At 35.5% G+C, this 20,050-nt stretch overlaps 2 protein-coding genes across 6 annotated transcripts in view; both read left to right on the forward strand.

Annotated features, from left to right (window-relative positions):
* Window positions 1-1,536, forward strand: part of LOC127170902 (activin receptor type-1) — a 33,556-nt gene extending 32,020 nt beyond the window's left edge. For all 3 annotated transcript variants that reach the window (XM_051119224.1, XM_051119225.1, XM_051119226.1), the window contains one exon: window positions 1,058-1,536. In XM_051119224.1, coding sequence (XP_050975181.1) covers window positions 1,058-1,192 — 135 coding nt within the window. In that variant the 3' untranslated portion in view covers window positions 1,193-1,536. The remainder of the gene's footprint in view (window positions 1-1,057) is intronic.
* Window positions 1,537-6,728: 5,192 nt separating this feature from the next.
* LOC127171019 (activin receptor type-1C) overlaps window positions 6,729-20,050 on the forward strand; it is a 56,024-nt gene continuing 42,702 nt past the window's right edge. For 2 of the 3 annotated variants that reach the window (XM_051119421.1, XM_051119423.1), the window contains exons 1-2: window positions 6,729-6,910; window positions 14,895-15,125. In XM_051119421.1, the coding sequence (XP_050975378.1) occupies window positions 6,847-6,910; window positions 14,895-15,125 (295 nt within the window). In that variant the 5' untranslated portion in view covers window positions 6,729-6,846. Of the gene's footprint in view, window positions 6,911-7,131; window positions 7,213-14,894; window positions 15,126-20,050 lie in introns of all 3 variants that reach the window. The other variant, XM_051119422.1, reaches the window with a different exon arrangement.

Genomic DNA, 20,050 nt, shown 5'->3' on the forward strand with positions numbered 1-20,050 from the left:
CTGCAGTGAATGGGTGCCTTCAGAATGAATTCAAACAGCTGGCTTAAAAGCTCACAGTAATCCACAAGAAATCCTCAAAACACCAGCCCATTGATTGTCTTGTGAAGTGAAAAGCCGTGTAAAGATGCATAGAGCTATTTTGACACATCATATGTCACCTGTTTACAGTCCCTTAAAGAGTCCCACAGTCTTGTACAGCTGCATTTCAGTGTGTGTGTGGGACACTCAGTGAGTTTTGTGATAGTTTTATGAAAGTTATTTTTTGAGGGTTTTTGAGTAGAATTCACAGCAAACAGATGGCTGTATCAACTGTAGGAACAAGTGTGATTCCAAATGAAATAAAATTAAATCGATACTGCATTTATTATGCATCAATTTAGAATCACTGAAGAAAGAATCATGATGCTGTAGAGAATCATTTTCCCTCCATCACTAGTATGACATGTTGAATCGTGGTATGAGTAATTTTGTGTTCCGGTAAGTGTACACAAAATAGTAAATTTTGTTGGAAATTTGATGTGAAAATTTGTTTTATTTAATAAGCATGCAATGTTTATTATTGGATAATTCAGTTAAATACTTTGCACGTGAAAGGTATTTAATTTCATTTCATTTTTTAAAATCATTTCTCATTTTATCTGATGCCTGATGGACACAAACCACAAGAAATTATTCTTTGTAACAAATTAACGTCATCATTTCAAGATGACAAATAGATTTCTAAAGTAAAACTAATATTATAAAAACCTTTTCTATTTTTCCTATACTGTTACTTCCTGCTCTACATTCTGATTGAGATCCTGAAATGCTAAAGCTCACACCACATTTAAATCTGTTATATGAACATGTGTGACCACGTGTAAATAAGAAAGCATTGCTCTTTAATAGACACAAGGATAGCAGTTTAGATACTGCAAGCATAAATTTTATTGAGCAAAATTTCTTATTTTCCTCTACTGGGGATTCCCACCTCCTTTGCTTTGTGTTTATTTATTTATTTATTTTTTTAACCCTCCCTTTGCTTGATTCAATCTCTTGTTTTGTTTTTATTTTTCAGACTTTAACATCAATCGTTAAACTCATGAAGGAATGCTGGTACCAGAACCCATCAGCCAGACTTACAGCATTACGCATCAAAAAGACTTTGACAAAAATTGATAATTCTTTGGACAAAATAAAAATGGACATATGAACTACTTCCTTATGGAAGACCTTAAAGGCCTTTTTACCACACCTAGTGGATGTCTCATCTGGAGAACAACCCTGGAAAAAGAGATAATTTGGGCTAAGTGCTCTTATAGAGGCACATCATATTTATTTTAAATCCAAAGTGGGGCATATTTTGGCATCCAAAGATGTTGTAGCTGGCATTTAAAAGATTGCTGACTGCTTTTCATATGGAAGTTATTTCTTTTAGCAGATAGGATCTTTGAAACATCTCTTTTTATCACATTACAGCAGCTGGGCATTTCAAAAAAACACTTTAATGTTTAAAGTTTTTTTTTTTTTTTTTTTTTTTTTTTTTTTTTTTTTTTTTTTTTTTTTTAACATAACCTTACAAACCTAAAAATCAGACAGTTCTAGCTCATCATACAGCTACACCACATTTAACTGCAACCCTACAAAGAAAAGCAAAATTGCTTTTTTCATCCTGGCTCTTTATCATTGTTATTTATAGTGTAAGTTGACAGTAAACATATAACTCAATCAGTCTGTCATGAACAAATGAGGAATTTTAAGATTTCACCTCAGTCTCCTCAATCTTTATGCGCCTTCTGTTGTGTAATGTGTTAAATCTGAGAAGTTTTGTATATTACTGCACATTTAGCATTATGTATTTGTTTTTTGTTTGTTTCATGTTGTTTGTAAATACAGATACTGAAAGATTTAAACAACCTAAATAAACCTACAAGATCCTGAATTCAAGAAACAAAAGAAATATCTGTAAAGTGTTTTTGTTTATCAGATAATGAATTCAATATTCAACAGATCAGAAAGTGGACGTATGCTTGGACCACCCTAGAATCTTTATTAGTAGAATTTTATTGAAATAGTAATGTAAAACAATTAATAAATAAATCAGGCTGAATAGTTAAGGAAGTTACAGATTGAACCTAAATTAAGTTGTTACTGCTAGTTGGGTGCTAAATGTTTGTTTATAGTTATTAATCATGTATATAGATATACTTTGTTGTAGAAAGGCTCCAAATGTTACTTATTTTTGGACATATGGAGGGCAAAGCATGGCTTGAATGTCTTGCCAGTGAAATCTTAATGGCTTCAAAAGAATTAAAAAAAAAAGTCTTTAAGCCAGTTTTTAAAGTGTAAATACATTAAAAACCAAGGCAACTCCACAGCACAGCACAGGGGCCACCACAGAAAAAGCACAGTCTCCTTTACAACATTTTCTGGTCTTCATATAAACTTATTAAATGATTAAAACAAGAAAATAAAGGCGTCTTTAGAGCCCAAGGAGTACAAGTTGGGGCCTTAACATGCTCAAAATTTTGCAAACCTGCTATCAGGCCAGTGCATAATATACATGACCTAATATTTCGTTGGACCGCCTTTAGCTTTGATTACGACACGCATTCGCCATGGCATCGTTTTGATAAGCTTCTACAATGGCACAACATTTATTCCTGTCCAGAGTTCTTGTATTGATGCTAGGAGAGTCTGGAGTGTAGAGAGGAGAATTGCATCCCATCGCCAGCACATCCCAAAGATTCTCAGACGGGTTAAGGTCTGGACTCTGTGGTGGCCAATCCATATGTGAAAATGATGTCTCATCCTCCCTGAACCACTCTTTCACAATTTAAGCCCGATGAATCCTGGCATTGTCAACTTGGAATATGCCCGTGCCATCAAGGAAGAAAAAATCCAGTGATGGAATAACCTGGTCATTAAGTATATTCAGGTAGTCAGCTGACCTCATTCTTTGGGCACATAACATTGCTGAACCTGGACCTGACCAACTGCAGCAACCCCAGATTATAGTACTGCCCAACAGCCCCCCCCCTCCGCCCCAACGGCTTGTACGGTAGGCACTAGGCATGATGGGTGCATCACTTCATCTGCCTCTCTTCTGACCCTGATGCACTCATCACTCTGGAACAGAATAAATCTGGACTCATCAGACCACATGACCTTCTTCCATTGCTCCAGAGTCCAATCTTAATGTTCCTTAACAAATTGAAACCTTTTTTTCCTGATTAGCCTCACTAATAAGTTGTTTTCTTAAGGCTACATGGCTGTTTAGTCCCAATCCCTTGAGTTCCCTTTGCATTGTGCGTGTGGAAATGCTCTTACTTTCACTATTAAACATAGCTGTGAGTTCTACTGTTGTTTTTTTACGATTTGAGTTCACCAAACGTTTAAATGATCACCGATCACAATCATTCTACACAATCAATCAGTTTTTTTTTTCCAACCACATTCGAAGATGATGGTTCCCCACTATCCTTACGGTTTAAATAATGTGTTGGACAGTTCTTAACCCAATTTTAGTAGTTTCAGCAATCTCCTTGATGTTTTCTTTTCTTTGTGCATGCCAATAATTTGACCCTTCTTAAACAGATTAACATCTTTTCCACGACCACAGGATGTGTCTTCCGACATGGTTGTTTAAGAAATGAGCAGCTACTTACCAGTTAGGGTTAAGTAACTTGTGCATGTTCAATCATTGTCATTAAAATCCTTTGTTTATTAGGAAATACTTATAAACACCGTTATATTGACAGCATGGCTAAACATTTTGACACCTTGTTTGTGAGCAATGATACAAGGACATACAATATTTACTTTTGAGAAATAACCTAAGGATTCTGAATAAGTCTCAGGCTTTTTCAGGTGATCCACTGTGTGGTGCTATTTGTACAAATTGTTTTGATAAATGCACTTACTGGTTTGCACATGTTCAGGATGCACCCACCGCCCCAAAATTAATTAATTTATTGTTATTATTATTATTATTATTATTATTATTATTATTATTATATTGTATTCTGGAATATGGCAAATAGTTCTGTGTTCACATTAAATCTGTACAAATATGATGAAATCATTTTTGCAGGCTGAAATATCATGCATTCATGGTGCACTAATCAGCTTCTGCTTGTTTTTGTTTCGTCTTCCTTAATTAAGTGCAAAGTACCCCTGGGCTCCTGAACTTTACATGGACATTTGTGACCTTGGATCACAAAATCAGTCATAAGGGTAATTTTTTCAAAATTGAGATTTATACATCATATGAAAGGTGAATAAATAAGCTTTCCATTGATGTATGGTTTGTTAGGATAGGACAATATCTGAGATACAACTATTTAAAAATCAGGAATCTAAGGGTGCAAAAAAATCTAAATATTGAGAAAATTGCCTTTAAAGTTCTTCAAATAATGTTCTTAACAATGTATATGACTAATCAAAAATTAAGTTTTCATACATTTACATTTACAAAATATCTTCATGGAACATGATCTTTACTTAATTTCCTAATGATTTTTGCCATAAAAGAAAAATCAATAGTTTTGACCCATACAGTGTATTTTTGGCTATTGCTACAAATAAACCCCAGCGACTTAAGACTGGTTTTGTGGTCCAGGGTCACATTTTTGAATTGTGTCTTGTACTTCAGAACAGAGGTTCTCAGGAATTGCACTTATGTCAGCGTCTGTATCAATTTTCTGTCTGTGTATGTTCCTTAAATCGAGAGTGTGTCTACTCATTCACCACTTTTATGCATCAATGTGAGTTAACAAACCAAGAAAGTGTTTTATGTTGCTTCATTCCTGTGGTTTGCTGACATCATGGACGTGGGTTCTACAGACTGCAGCAAAGTGACCCTTTTTCCTGCATTTGCGGCACTCCACACTTGCTCACACATCCCCTTTTCCATGGTTTCTTCTACATATTTTACATCCCCACTTAGTTACATGCTCAGTGTGGTGTCTGCCTCTTTCTTTGTGATGGGATTTTTACTCGACTTGTGCTATCAATGAGCTTGTTCAGACTGCCTCACAAGCTTTACATGTTACTAAGTGTCAGGATGAGCATTAATTGAAGCTTTTTTGACTGAATCCCAATCACAGGGCTATCACAAGTATTTTTATCTTTAGTGGCACCGAAGTCACTTGTTCATTAGCTCATGGAGGCTATTAATGTATTCCTTGGCCATTTCATCTAGGCTTTTGAGCATGTGGAATTGTGCTCGTTTGTGAATGACGCTAACTATAGACGTTAACTAAAGTAGTTGCCTAGCTTCGTGAAGAAGAGGAAATCATTTCTAAACGTAATTGACTGATACACATACTCGGCTGATTTTCCCATTTGCAACTGCTTACTGACTTGTACCTCTTGCCTTTGTTCTGTCCTGCAGTCCTGTAGTGGTGAAATATCTGATGCCATTCTGGCCATCATTCAGGGTGACTAAAATCAATACTGTTCGGGGGTTAAAACTTAATGGTGTTAACAGACATCCCACTTGTACGTCACATCACTTTTCACTTTACTTACAAGACTAGGTGAAGGGGTTTATATAGTGCCTCCTTGATTGCAGTAAATAAATGGCATGATTGTGTGCTTGTGATTTGGTCCTGTGGGAGTTTGGGCTGGACTGATATCGCAACTCCAGCTCATGATCACTACTGCACAGACTCGGGCTCCAAATGATCCAAATGATCAAATGATCATTGCACAGTGACAGTGGCCATACCTGAGATGTTTTGGCTTAATTTACTGAAGTGGAAGTGGAAGTAGAGACACTTTTTATTTTATTTTATTTTAATAAAAAATATATATATTGTTATTTTATTTATACAGTTTATAGTGTATACAGTGAAATTTTAAATAATCCTACTAGAGAATTCATATTATCGTCTCCAGACTTAGTTTAGATATTGAAAATGCTAAATTGTGAAGGTAAACCATTTCACAGGGAAACTAAAATAGTTGCATGTCTTGTAAATGCTTTGTGTGACTGAAATTTTGCATTCTATGTTTGGTCATAAGGGCCGATCATATGGATATTGCAATTTTGGTTCACGGTCATAGTAGCACCAGCTGGCAACAAGAACTGTGGTACATAAACATGACTTTGACAGTCCTCTTAAATTTACTTGCTGAAATGCATATTGCCCACCGTGCAATGTTTTTCTGAAGCTACAGGCCTGTTAGGTGAGGTGTAGGCTGTTAGGTCAAGAACACGCAAAATGGTTATTACATTGAGTTTAGAAAATTACGCAACAATAGTAAAATAGGAATTGCTCCATATTACTCCATAGTAATAAATGCCCCTTTTTTTTACATTTGAGCCACTGCCCCTGAGGAAGTCTTTCATGTCCAAGTATTTTATGTATATCCATACTCCTTTTAAATGTCAAATGGCCATATTATATATTATTTTCATGAAAATAACAAATAGTTTGTTATTACTTAAAAGCCATAAACAGTCCAGACTAACCACAGTAGCCAGGTCCTAAAACTTTTATAATTCTTTTTTCTTATAAGCATATGAATAAATATTATGTATTATAGTTCCTTATGGTTCCAAGGTTATTGGTATTTTCCAGTTGTGGCATATACCAGTTTGCTGGTATAACCCTCTCTCTCTCTCTCTCTCTCTCTCCCTCCCTCTCTCTCTCTCTCTCTCTCTCTCCCTCTCCCTCTCAGTAATCCTCTTACATTAAGCCACAAGAGGCGGAGCAAGTCTCTCTTTACGTGTTTAGTTGCTCTGGGTTTTATTTTGAGTGGAGCAATGCAAACAGTCACTGTGGAAATGCAGCAGAATAGAGTCATGATGATTTTGTCTGTAAAGGTGGATGTATTGATGTGTGGAGAGTGACAGATGTCATGTCTTATCTCAGGTGCTCAGAAGCGGCGCTTTTACTCTTCATGTTTGTGGAACTAACTGCAGGTACAGTTTCTGCCTTACCAGTTCACTCTCTACTCTATTAAACATGTTTTTAGGTTAGAAGTGAAAGTATATTTGCGACTGCAACTGTAAGCAAAGTTGAGTTGATAGTCATAATAATATGATGTGTAATCTTCTTACTGTATTTAGATGACGTTACAATGCTGTGAACTTAATGACCATCTCATTCTACTATGATTATGCTTAACTAACTTTTTTTTTAGATGGACTCTGAGCATTATGTAATGAACCGGTTAAAGTCAAAAGATCAAGACATTAGTGCCTGGTGAAACAGGTATTCACAGGTGCGTCCAGTCCACTTAAAAGCACAGACTAGGGTATTTACTTAGGAAAACACATCTCTGAAAGCTAATGTACACTACACTGACAGACACTTACCAAGGGCCCTTTTTTTTTACAGACTGAACATGTTCAATCTGTGTTTGTGGTAAAATAATGTTCTGTAATCTGGTGATTGTCTGCATTGGTAATTGGTTAGCATGCTAGTGCAGTGTGAATTAGCTTTAAGAAAGCATTTATTTTTCATATATAATTATTATTATTATTATTATTATTATTATTATTACTATTATTATTATTATTATTATTATTTATTTATTTATTTTGAGTGCAGTGGGAATGAGAAACATACATACATGCAGAGTTGTTTGACCATTGTGAGACAAACTGTTAGTGAATGTTCAATCTAAGTATTCAGTTTCTAAGTATTGCAGGCTGTACAGGCAGTCGCCTGGAGCCCTAACATGCCTGGATGATCTCGCAGGGAGAAATACATGAAACGTTCCTTAGTGCAGTTACTGCTGAATAAAAATTATTTGTTTTCAATGAACAAAATAAAATCAACAGCATATCTTGCAAACAGTATTGTAATTTGCACGATCTGTTTATGTTGTGTAGCATTACAGATAACAAATCTTCCTCGAAGGTGCTCAAGCTGTCAGAAATCAACAAAATATGTCACAAAAAGGATTTCTTTGCAGCTATTTGAGTTTGTGTTTTCTTTATGTGTGTAAGTTTGGATGATGGTGCTACTGTTGCCAAGGCTTGTCATGTTTTCTCAAGAATAATCTTGACAACAGATTCAAATATGCAAAAATATCTGAGCGTAAATGTAGGCGACAAGTTTGTAGATTACCCAAGTATCTTCTAAAAATCTATTTTATAAGAGGTATGTGTATAGGCATTACTTACATTTATTTATTATAGTGACTTTTTTGCTTACATGGAAAAATTTCAAATCGTTTGACTTGATATGCCATACCGAATGTAAATGTAGTCATCTCATGATTTTGGGCAAACTGTTCATAAATTATCAGTCTTCCATTATTCAGTGCTCTGCTGAAATACCACATGTAGTAGTGGGGCTATGAAGTATACCAAGTTTAATCTCAATATACCAAAGCTTTGTGGAAACATAGCCTCACATCCACGTTGGCATACTTGCCGGATTCGTTAAAGGATTATATGAGAGAAGTTTGGTCTATCAGAAAGCTGTTAATACATTTTTGGCAACATGGTCTGAAAATGATCTGACAAAACTGTCTAGAGTAAATTTGAAAACATAGCTTTTTTCAGAATTTTTAAACAATAGTTGTTTGTTAAATTATGTTATAGTGTACATTTTAAAATAACGTATGGTTAAAGAACAGACTGTCCATAGATTTAAGAACAGAAAAAAAGGATACAGACAATAACAATAGGTGCCTACAGAACTTATGTGCTTAGCGCTTAATAATTTCTATAGAGCTTTTCTTGGAGACTGAAAGTGTTTTACATTGTCAAAACATATTTAAATTGTCATAGCATTCACCTTGTGTTGATTGTTACAGTCTTAGAGACTGCACTGTTTCTCTGTTGATTTGTCCTGCCTAAATTGCCCAAACCCAGAATTACATAACAGAATAATAGTTAATAGTGATCAAGACTGAAATTCCCATGACCATGGCTTTTAGTTTAGTGTTTAGTGATCCAAACTCCTAAGTCTGAAGATAAGAGTTTGGTTCTTAGGGGCTGTTGCATTGCATTTTAACTATTAGATTGTAAAGCTTTACTAAATCTCTCCTCTGGGATCAATAAAACACATTTGTTCATCCCAGATAATACCTTCACAATGAATGTTTGATTTTGCACATTTGCAACACTTCAGTGATGTCTTCTAGGTTTAAAATGCTTATAATTTGTTCTTTGTTTAATGTTTCAGTTGAGGTAAATTAAGACATTTGCCTCATATTTATAATTCTGTACCAACAGTTTATATTGTAGCCCATAATCTAATAATTAAATGGCTCATTGATGGAATTTATTTACTTATTAATTAATTTTTATTTATTTGTTTATTTAAAAGTGTGAGAGTTTCTTGTAAATTATAGAGTTTTAATAATGACTTTCACATAAAAAGGTCAATTACATTAATAAGTGGAGAGAGAGTGCTGATTAAACTCCTTTCTTTAGATTTTAGAGCTGTGGAGACATACAAATCTATGAAAGGTAACTTTAGAATGCATTTATCAGAATTTTTAATATGCTGCTGTTGTCACATAATGAACGGTCCAAAGAATTATATGTACAAATGTTTCTCTGGATGTGTAAGAAATAACCTCCCCTTTTAGTTTTGGGAGCATATTTCAGATAGTATCATTAGATTTATGAGCTTGTTTTCAAGAGAAGGCTACATCTGAGCTCTTTGGAGAGAGAGCAGTTTCAGTCAGATGCGGCAGTTGTGTTAGTGCTGTATATCTCCATGATGAATGAATTAGTTGTATATTAGAGTTATAACAGTTTTATAACAGAAGTTCTGTCTAAAATTAATTAGTTTACATTCTGAAAGGACTACATGGAAGTGACATTTTTGTCACAATGCAGCATAAAGTTAAACCACAACAATTGTATACTTTATATGTCAATACATAATTACATTTGTAAACTTTTGGTTGAAAATAAATGTCTTAGAATGGGCCATACACACATATGCTGCCGTGCAGGTGTGTTACAGACAGCTTTAGATTATACTAAGCTGCATTATAGAGCTTTTCACTGCAGTCTGAGAGTAAGAACTTGCTTACATAACCTAAAAACCTCCTGTCACACAGCACAAATAGTAACTGGCCATGGGTTCTAAAAATATAGGTTAACAAGATTACTTATGTGTTCTGCTGGTTTATTTAAGGGTGTTTGTCGTTAGGCAATATCAAGCACAGAGAATAATGATAAATTAGAATCACTTTGTATTCACCAACCATGGTTCTTTCGAAGTTGAACAAAGAATGTATTTACTTTTCTGTACAATTAAAAACGAATAGTTTTAATTAAAAACTAATAGATTTATTATATTAAAACACAAGGCCCAAAGTCACTCAATGCAACAAAAGTGTTGCACAAATTTCTTAAGACAATTGTTTTTTTCTTTGATAAAGGGATCATGTTGCTATACCTTTCCTTATTATGATAACCCCCAAGGAGTTCTGTTGGATTGAAGTCAGGAGACAATTTGGCCAAGTCATAGTTTTCATTTTATTTCTTTAGAAACCCTTGTGTGGTTTTGCCAGTGTGCTTTGCATTCTTATCATGCTGGAATAATCTTCTTCTGCCAAGCTTCTCAGTCAGTATTTTAATATATCCACAGACCATCTATAAAAAATGTAATCTAGTTTTTTCATTTTAAAAAAGCTTGTTTACCAAAGTATCTTTTCTTCTCAAGAAATATTGGTTATTGTGAACCATGCCACAACCAAAAAGCTTTCACTGTTAATACTTTTCCTAGGAGTGGGCATCCTGTAAAGATAACTCTAAAGGCCCCCAAATACTTAATGCGAAATCAAAAAACAAACTGTAACGTGGAGAGGGAGACGAGAAGTGAGCGAATCCATACGCAAAGCTTTATTAGTGTCAGACAAAAACATGGTCGAAAACAGGCAGGGTCGGAACAATAGCAAACAGGTATATTCGGGCAAGACACAAGAATAGTCCGTGAAGCAGGCGAGGGTTGATGAACGGCGAACGTAGTTCAGGGAGCAAGGAAAAGGGGTAATCCGGTAAACGAGCAAGAGGTCCAAAAGGCAGGCGGCGAAACAGACAAAACGAGATGACCAGGCGAGAAAACTAAACTAGGGAACAAGGGAACTAGAAAACTAGGGAACACAGGAACTAGGAAACGACTACGTAAAGGGCTGCTAGCACTAGGAGAGCGCAAAACACAATATACATAGTCCACAATACAATACTCCAATACACAACTCCAATACTCGGCGACACGTTAGAGTAAGTCCACGGCTTAAATAGTCTCTGATTGGACACAGGTGATCAGTGCAATGGCTGATGGGGAATGTAGTCCAGGGTGTGGTGCAACAGTCAGTGTAATGTGAACGTGCGAGGGCGACATCTGTAAATCTGTTTGGGTTAAAGCAATTTATTGTATAAAGTGCTATATAAGTAAATATAGCGTAGCTTTACTTGACTGGAGTGTCAAACTGCAGAGAAAAAGAAAAAAAATGAAATAGAGAATAAAAAACACTTCACTGTGAGTATATCAGAGCCTTAAAAGGTACATAATACACACATTTTCTCTCATGTTAATCTTGAGTATCTATAGCATTGGTTCTGAATCCTGGTCCTGGGGGCCCCCTGCTTTGCACATTTTGCATGTCTCCCTTATTTAACACACCTGATTACGATCATCAGCTCATTGGGAGAGAGAACCTTGAACTGAACTAACGAGCTGATGATCTCAATCAGGTGTGTTAAATAAGGGAGACATGCAAAATGTGCAAAGCAGGGGGCCGCCAGGACTGGGATTGAGAACCACTGACCTATAGAGTTGTATTGCTTCTTTTATATTTTTTACCCATAACAAGGGTGTGGCATATCTGGCTTCTCCATCTGCTGTAACTTTAGTAGTCTTGGACTCGAGCAGTGAAATGGCATCTTGATCTTGCTTCAAGCGAGCCATAACTTTCTTACTGTGGTATAGGAGCATACTTGGTTGCAATCTCTCAACTTCTCTACAGGCCAGTATATGAGCCTGAAGTAGCTGTGAAGACGCTGTTTTTGGAAAGGTGGTGCTTAATGTCTTGGGTAGGACTTGGTGGTATAACCTAGGCAAGTCTTGATGGGGGCAGAGCTGTTAGGAGGGCCTAGGTGGACTGGCCTTATGGGGTAATAAGTTGTGGATAATCTGACTGGACAAGTGATTGGACAGCTTCAGTCTGTGGCAATTTTAAACCATGCGTAACTCATAACTGAAAATGTATGTTCGGCTAATCCCAGTGACTCTGCTATAAAGGCTTTACAAATTCTGAATGAGTTCTTGAGTTTGGATGCTGGTGACATTGTGAAGGTCACTAAAGCATCTTGCAGTACTTGGAGGTTTTGTCTGACTGTATGTAGGATGACCTCTTTTAGCTGACCAATCCATCAAACTGGCAAATAAAGGTGGATGGTGTGGTTAGCCTCAGCATCAAATAGGGCATAAGTCTCTAAACAGTGATTTCCGTTTCTCAAGAGTACTGAACACGAGTATCTTCAACAAAACTCATCAGCTGCTGGTGAACCGATCTTGGTACAGCATATCTGTGGTAGTGTTTACAAGCAGCTCTCAGAAGGCCTGCTCTTGAAGGCTCAATTTTTACCTGCGATTGTAACACTTGCAGAGAGTCCTAAGGTTAAATTGTATGGCTTAATGTGCTATTTTTACAATAGCAACATCTCTTGTGTGACTGTATCCACTGCACTTTTTGATCTCTCCTTAGTCTAGACCAACTGTTTGAGAAGTGGTCTTGAGTGTCGCAATATTGGCAGAACGTCATAGTGTCTCTGGGCTTGGGGTTAGGAGCTTTGACTGGCATGTCACTGCTGTCTTTTCTCTGTGTAAAAAAAGATACTTGTTGCTTTACTTGGTACTAAAGCCACAAGTAATTAGAAACTAAAGCTACAAACAATTACACAATTAAAAACTAAAACTACTACTATCTGTAGTTCAGTATCTATGGTGTGCGTTTTTCTGTATTCTTGCTTACTTACTGGGGGATAGAACCTGGTGTTATCTTCTTGATAGCTCAAACTCTAACCACACTTATAGATCCAACAAAATAGGGATGGGTACTTTTTGGGGATAGATAAACTTTCAAAAACTAGTCTGCAGATTGTGTAGCAGTTTACACTGCAGTCTTGACACATAGGAACTATACTCCTACATTATTTGCCAACTATACTATGCTTATGAATCATCAGCATATTGCATCTTAACGTCACACTGTACAGTATATAGTCTTTAAGTCACTATGCTAACTGGCAACTGTGGTTGCCAGAATAATTCTATAAAAATAAATTTAGGCAAGGTAAGTTTATTTATATAGCACATTTCTTACACAATGGTAATTTAAAGTACTTTACATAAAAAAAAAAAAAATTAAAATAATCATAAAATAAAAACAACAGGTCTGCTAGATTTCTATTCAATTAGCATATCTGCAGTGTTTTGAGGTCCTAGGCCATTGAGTCATTTATAATCAGGTTTTAATAATTTAAAAAATGTAAAGACTTAAAGACTAGTAGGAAATGCTCAGATTTTCTGGTTCTAGTCAGAACCCTGGCAGCAGTATTCTGTAGTTGTCTTAATGGTCTTTTTTGTGAAAACTGAGGAGTCCTTTACAATAGTCCACCTTGTTGATGATAATGGTCTGAACAAGTGTTGACTGGAAACAAAATGCAGTATTTTTAAGATGACAGTATGCTGATTTAGTAATTTCTTTGATGTGACTACTAAAACTAAGATCTGACTCCAGAATCACACCAAGATTCTCGACTTGATTTTTTTGTTGTTGTTGTTGTTGTTGTTTAACTCCTAGAGTCAAGGTATGAGGTAGTTTGAGAGAGAACTTTATTTTTGATTCCAAATGCAATTACTTCAGTTTTCTCTTTGTTTAAACAAAGAATATTTTGGTATATCCAACTGTTAATTTCATCAATGCATTGGGAGAGGTCTAGTGAGTGGGGCTGACATTAGGTGATAAGGCTAGGTAATCTATTTTACAAAACAACCTGTACATTTTACAGTTTAAAATCAAACAAACAAAAACAAACAAACAAATAAAACAGAAACAAAGAATAAAACTATTTTTTTCTGTAGAATTAGCAAGGCCATGTTGTTTTTAAAATCTGTTTTGTACATTTACTCACAGCATCACCCAAGGCCATATTGAAGAGCCCGATCCAAACAAAAAAACTTCAAACTTATAAACCAGCTAAACAATCTTTCCGGCAGGTATGTTGAGGCAAATTGGATTTAAACTCTGCCGGACACTGGCCCTCCAGGACAGAGTTTAGACACCCCTGATCTTGACAATCATGTTGTGTGCCAAACATTTATTCCCTGATATGTGGAATGCATTTTCTGATCTGACAGACATATTTGTGACCCTGGACCACAAAACCAGTCATAAGTAGCAAAGGTATTTTTGTAGCAATAGCCAAAAATAAATTGATTTTATATAAAAATATGTTCATGTGAATGATTTAATAATATATAATTAAATAAATTAAATTAAGAATTAATAAATTAATACATTAATAATAATTTATTTTTTAGCTGTTTTTATCATGTTTGTATCTAATTCATGCTGTAAAATATTTTATTGAATAATTAATACAACATTAATGACTGAATTAATTTAATTCCATTTAGTTTTAAATTTTAATTTGTCAATTCTCAGTTAAAAAATAAATTTCCATCCTCTTTCACTTCAAATTTATGAATTTAATTAGACATTGTACACCACATGATATTCTTGATTTATTGTTTTACTGGTAGAAAATACAATACATTGACAATACATTAATTTTATTCAACCTTGGTTAAATGTAATTGTTTTTACTGTGTCTAAGGATTTTCATCCTAATAAATGGATAAATATTTATTTATTTATTTATTTTGCCTAATACCAATCTGTTATTTTATTTTATTTTTTTCCAGCCTTAAAGTGTGTGTGTCACTTATGTGTAAACCACACCTGCGAGACTGAGGCAGAAGGAGCATGTTGGAACTCAGTAATGCTCATAAATGGGAAGGAGGAGGCAGTGAAGTCTTGCCTGTCCCCATCAGAGCTCAAGGGTCAGGTGTTCTGCTACAGCTCCCGAAACGTCTCTAAACGCAACTGCTGCTTTACAGACTTCTGCAACAATGAGACGCTGCACCTGAATCCAGGTATGGCAGGCTATTTGCATCTCATTCTGAAAGTTTTTTTTTTCTAGAGATCGTTATATATTAAGTGTTATTAACAGTTTTGCTTTGACTGTAAGGCTTTTGTGTGCAGAACAGTGTTGGGCACGTACCTTTAAAAAAGTAATTAGTTATAGTTACTAGTTACTTCTCACAAATAGTAACTGAGTTAGTAACTGAGTTACATCATTATAAAAGTAACTAATTACCAGGCAAAGTAACTATTGCGTTACTTTAAAAAAAATCTAATTTAATATAACTATAAAATAAATATAAAACATTGTACACTAATCTACACTATTTTAATGTTGTTGTGGGCAGTGTTGGGAATGTTACTTTGAAAAGTAATTAGTTATAGTTACTAGTTACTTCTCACAAATAGTAACTGAGTTAGTAACAGAGTCACATCATTATAAAAGTAACTAATTACCAGGGAAAGTAACTATTGTGTTGCTTTTTAAAAAAACAAACAAAAATTGAATATATTAAATAAATTGGATGACCCCAATATTAAATATGTTAAATGAATGAAATTTTAATGAAATTAATTACATTTTTAGTTTACTCACCAGACTAATATTAAATATCTGATATAATATTACCATTATAATTAGCATTCAGCTTTAGCCATTAGAACTTTAGTAATTAGAATAACCATGTATGAATGCATGTTTGTCATGTTGACTGAACTTAGGACTGGTGGTGATATTGTTTGTAATTTAGTGTTTCTATGAACGTCTTGTTACTACAACGAATTCTACTATTAATAACAATATTAAACACACTAAGGTTTAATGAGCTGCTGGGTTCATGAATATTAATCACGTTGTCTTCGTTCGCTCTAACTGATTTGCTGTAATCAAAACAGGGACGATAATAGGTGAGCGCCAGCCAATGAGATTGCTGTTTGCGCATTAGTTCCGCCTACTACCGGAGAAACCAGCAATTCTTAAAAGCTGAAGAATTCCAAAGGAGCTCCTTTGTTTTGAGAGGAAAATACAACAAAAAATATCGTTTACACGTAGCGCGTCAATTCTGCATGGTATAAGACTCTGTCGCTCTGTATCTTTCTTTGGGTGTGTGAGACAAAGTGACGGCTAGTCGTGTGCCTTCACACTAGAGTTTACAGCTCGTCAAATACAGGTACGCTGCGCATCCATTCAGATGAACTGAAAAATAAAATTATAATAATATTATAATAAATTATAGTAACGCCGTATTTTATTGGCAGTAATGGTAACGGCGTTGTAACGTAGGAAACAGTAATTCGTTTGATTACTCGTTGCTGAAAAAATAACGCCGTTAGTAACGCAGTTTATTTATAACGCCCCATATATATTCCCATCACTGGTGCAGAATAACAAATCTTTTTTTTTTTTTTTTTTTTTTTTTTTGCTTGGTATAGTGAATGCATCATCATCTTAAAACCATCATGTCTTGGTCTCTCAATCACAACACATTTGAAGTGCTGTTCCTCTTATTCCACCAACATGACATAACAGGGCTGGTTAGGTTACTAGTGGATAGCTGAAGGTTATTTATACTATGTGTATACTAGCAGGGCAATCTTCTAAGCAGCTGTCTAACAGGTCAAGTCACACAGGATTGTTGGCTTGAGGTTGGTTCACCAAAGTAAAGGTCAGCAAAGGGTGTCAAACTATTTTTGTAAAACCTTTCAAAAGATTATCATATTTTCCAATTTCAGAGCTGTTGTGTATGCTGGCAGATGAATGATAATGTGACAGTTGTCTGCTGTGCAACTCATATTATTTTACTGAACTTTTAATGGGTTAGTTCACCCAAAAATGGAAATTAGCCAATGATTTACTCACTTTCAAGGGTGAGTAATTACAAACCGTTTTGTCTAATTTGCGCTAACTGTCATACGCGGAAGCCATTCCCGGGAGGATGACATATCTTTCATGCGTAGTGCATGCACCGGTGAGAATATGCTATTCTCATAAAAACTAACACTGGTTTACAGGAACAAAGGAAGCAAAGCTTTCTTACTTTAGCTTTTGGCTTACATCGAAATCCTCTGCATTTTTCTTTGCAAATCCTCATTTTGTACTTTGTGTACCAATGTTTTTGTTTTGCTCGTTCCTCTGTGCTTCCGTGTTTGCCACTTTTTACTGGTGCATGCGCTACGCATACTACTTAAGTCATGAAACGTCTTCCGTGCATGACAGTTAGAGAAAACGGTTTATAATGTTATATATATGGATATCTTTCACACAAAAACACATCAATTCACTAACGGGAGGCCTTTATTCACCTCCTGGAGCCTTGTGAGCAAGGGCACTACGTTTTTGGTTTGAACATTGGTGGGGTTAAAGTATTAACTCTTTTAGTAGAGTTTTTTTTCACTTATATATTTATTTCATCAGTTCATCAGGCCCTTAAAGGAAAAGTCCACTTCCAAAACAAAGATTCACATATAATGTGAATTATATGTGTCTTTCTTTCTTCAGTCGTAAAGAAATTATGTTTTTTGAGGAAAACATTTCAGGATTTTTCTCCATATAATGGACTGGCATGGTGCCCAGATTTTGAACTTCCAAAACGCAGTTTAAATGCGGCTTCAAACAGTCCCAAATGCGGTTGTAAATGATCCCAGCCGAGGAAGAATCTATCTGTCTTATCTAGTGAAACGATCGATTATTTTCATTAAAAAATATATGATTTAAATACCTTTTAATCTCTCATCTTGTCTTACTCTGCCTGGACTGCTTTTTGACAGAAAAACATTTAAATAAAGACTTAAAATAAATAGTAATGTTTATGAATCTGGAACAGATTTGTGCATTATATACAGCTGTATAAATAAAGAGATATGCATATGTGTTTACATAATACTTGAGAAAGGGGCAATAATTAGAAATGGAGAATGGCATGGGGGTAAAATATTGAATATTAATTCAGATTTGAATGATATTGAATAATGAATATTGTCTCTGTATAATATATAATATGTGTGTGTGTGTGTATATATATATATATATATATATATGGGGGTTATATCTTATATTTTCACAGTAAGCTATTCAATTTTACATTTATACAATATATTTTATTTGTGAGCTTATGTTCAGCTATTCTTTTAAATAGTTCTAATGATAGTAAGATCATTACTCATCAAAGCTTGGTAAATATTGGTTACAGACACAGAAATTTACCTTACATTTCACCAAGCTGATCAAGCCCTTTTGTTTATTTATTTATTTATTTTTATTTCATCTCATTTTGATGTAACAAATTGGTTACATCTAAATGTGTGAGTTGTTTACTTACTTTTTTAATTAGTCTTCCCATTAATGCTAATATATTATTTATTTAGACTGATTTACAAATGCACAAAAACACGAGGCAGGATTTTTCGCATGAACCAGTCACAGTCGAACATAACCAGTCATATCCAATCATACTGCGATGAAGACCTCCTTTTGTGTGGCTTTCCCCCGTTTATTCTCAATTACCCCTCAGTAAAGTCACGACACACTGCATGGTCTGCTCAAACTCAGTGGGCTCAGGGGAGGCGTTGGGAGACTGCTGTAACTAAACCTGCTATTTTTTTCTCATTACATTTTTTAAGGAGACACTGCCTCTTTTGCCTCCTCGAAGGAAATGCCCCTGGTAAATGTAAAAATATATAAAAATGTATATCAGAAATATAAAAATAGAGATATTGTTAGAAAGCATGAAGCCTGAATGCGTGACTGTCAGAAAAGACGCAAACCATAGCAACACATTATGACAACAATGTCTCAGTCTGACAGAAAATAAAAGTAAAATGTGCATGTGATGCATTAGAACAGACCTGTATGCCCCTTGCATGTCACACAAATACACACATTTCTTCTTCTTTTGGTCGTAATGGCAGCTGAACACACACATTTGAGCATCCTTTTAATGGTGATTCGCAAACCTGCCACCCACTGCTTGCCACCCACATGACAGCTGACATAAAATAAGGATTGGGCTGAGGAAAGCCGATATCAATCAGTTAAAAAATTGCTCGATCGGCTCCGATCCTGACCCTTGAGATAGGCTCGGGGCATCCCTACTATTTTGTGTTGAAGCAAGATGTCATTGTCCATTGCTTTTATTGCTTTCTTAAAAGTCTGTACAAACATTTTGCCAAGCGTAAGTGATGTGCTTGACTTAGTTCAGCTTTATGAATTTCTGAAACTTGTCTGAGATGAACTGTCATCCATCATCCGTTCTGACATATCTCTTCTGGCTGCCCGTTCCTGGAGAATATTGTTCTCAGCACAGAAACAGTCTTTTCAGATGTGGTCATCTTCATCAGAACAACTTGAGGCCACTTAAGAATGCGCGTACACTATGATCAAGAACATGGAGTCCATGAATGGTCCAGCAAAGTCGACGTGCACTCTTTGCCAGGAGGAGCTAATGGTGGAGAGTTCTGGGTCCTTTGACATCCTAGACAAGCCTTTGCCAGATCCTCAATTTGCTTGTCAATTCCCAGCCGCCACAACTTCGGTTAAGGTTGCATGTTTGTAGTGCCCAGATGTCCTTTGTGCAGTGTGCCCAAATCTTACTGCGCAATTTGGAGGGAATGACAACTCATAATCCGCACATCAGAATTATTTGACACACCGAAAGCTGTTCTCTCCTCGCTGAGAATGCTGGATACAGTAAGTTCTCTGGATATGTGCTCGCCGTCTGTGTACTGTGATGTCATAGACCTTAGACAATGTTGGGTCATTATGGATTCCTCTCTGAATATTGGCATGTCACGGGTAACTGACTCACGATTTGTAGAATTTAAGTTGTTAATCGCTTAAAATATAATCCAGATTATTTTCCCTATCCACTCTGTGAAGGCGCGCACGCATTATTCAAAACACACCTCACCAGAAACACGGCATGTCATTTTGGAGACACTT

Source organism: Labeo rohita, chromosome 9 (genome assembly GCF_022985175.1).
Source record: "Labeo rohita strain BAU-BD-2019 chromosome 9, IGBB_LRoh.1.0, whole genome shotgun sequence".
In the NCBI taxonomy this organism is placed as follows: domain Eukaryota; kingdom Metazoa; phylum Chordata; class Actinopteri; order Cypriniformes; family Cyprinidae; genus Labeo; species Labeo rohita.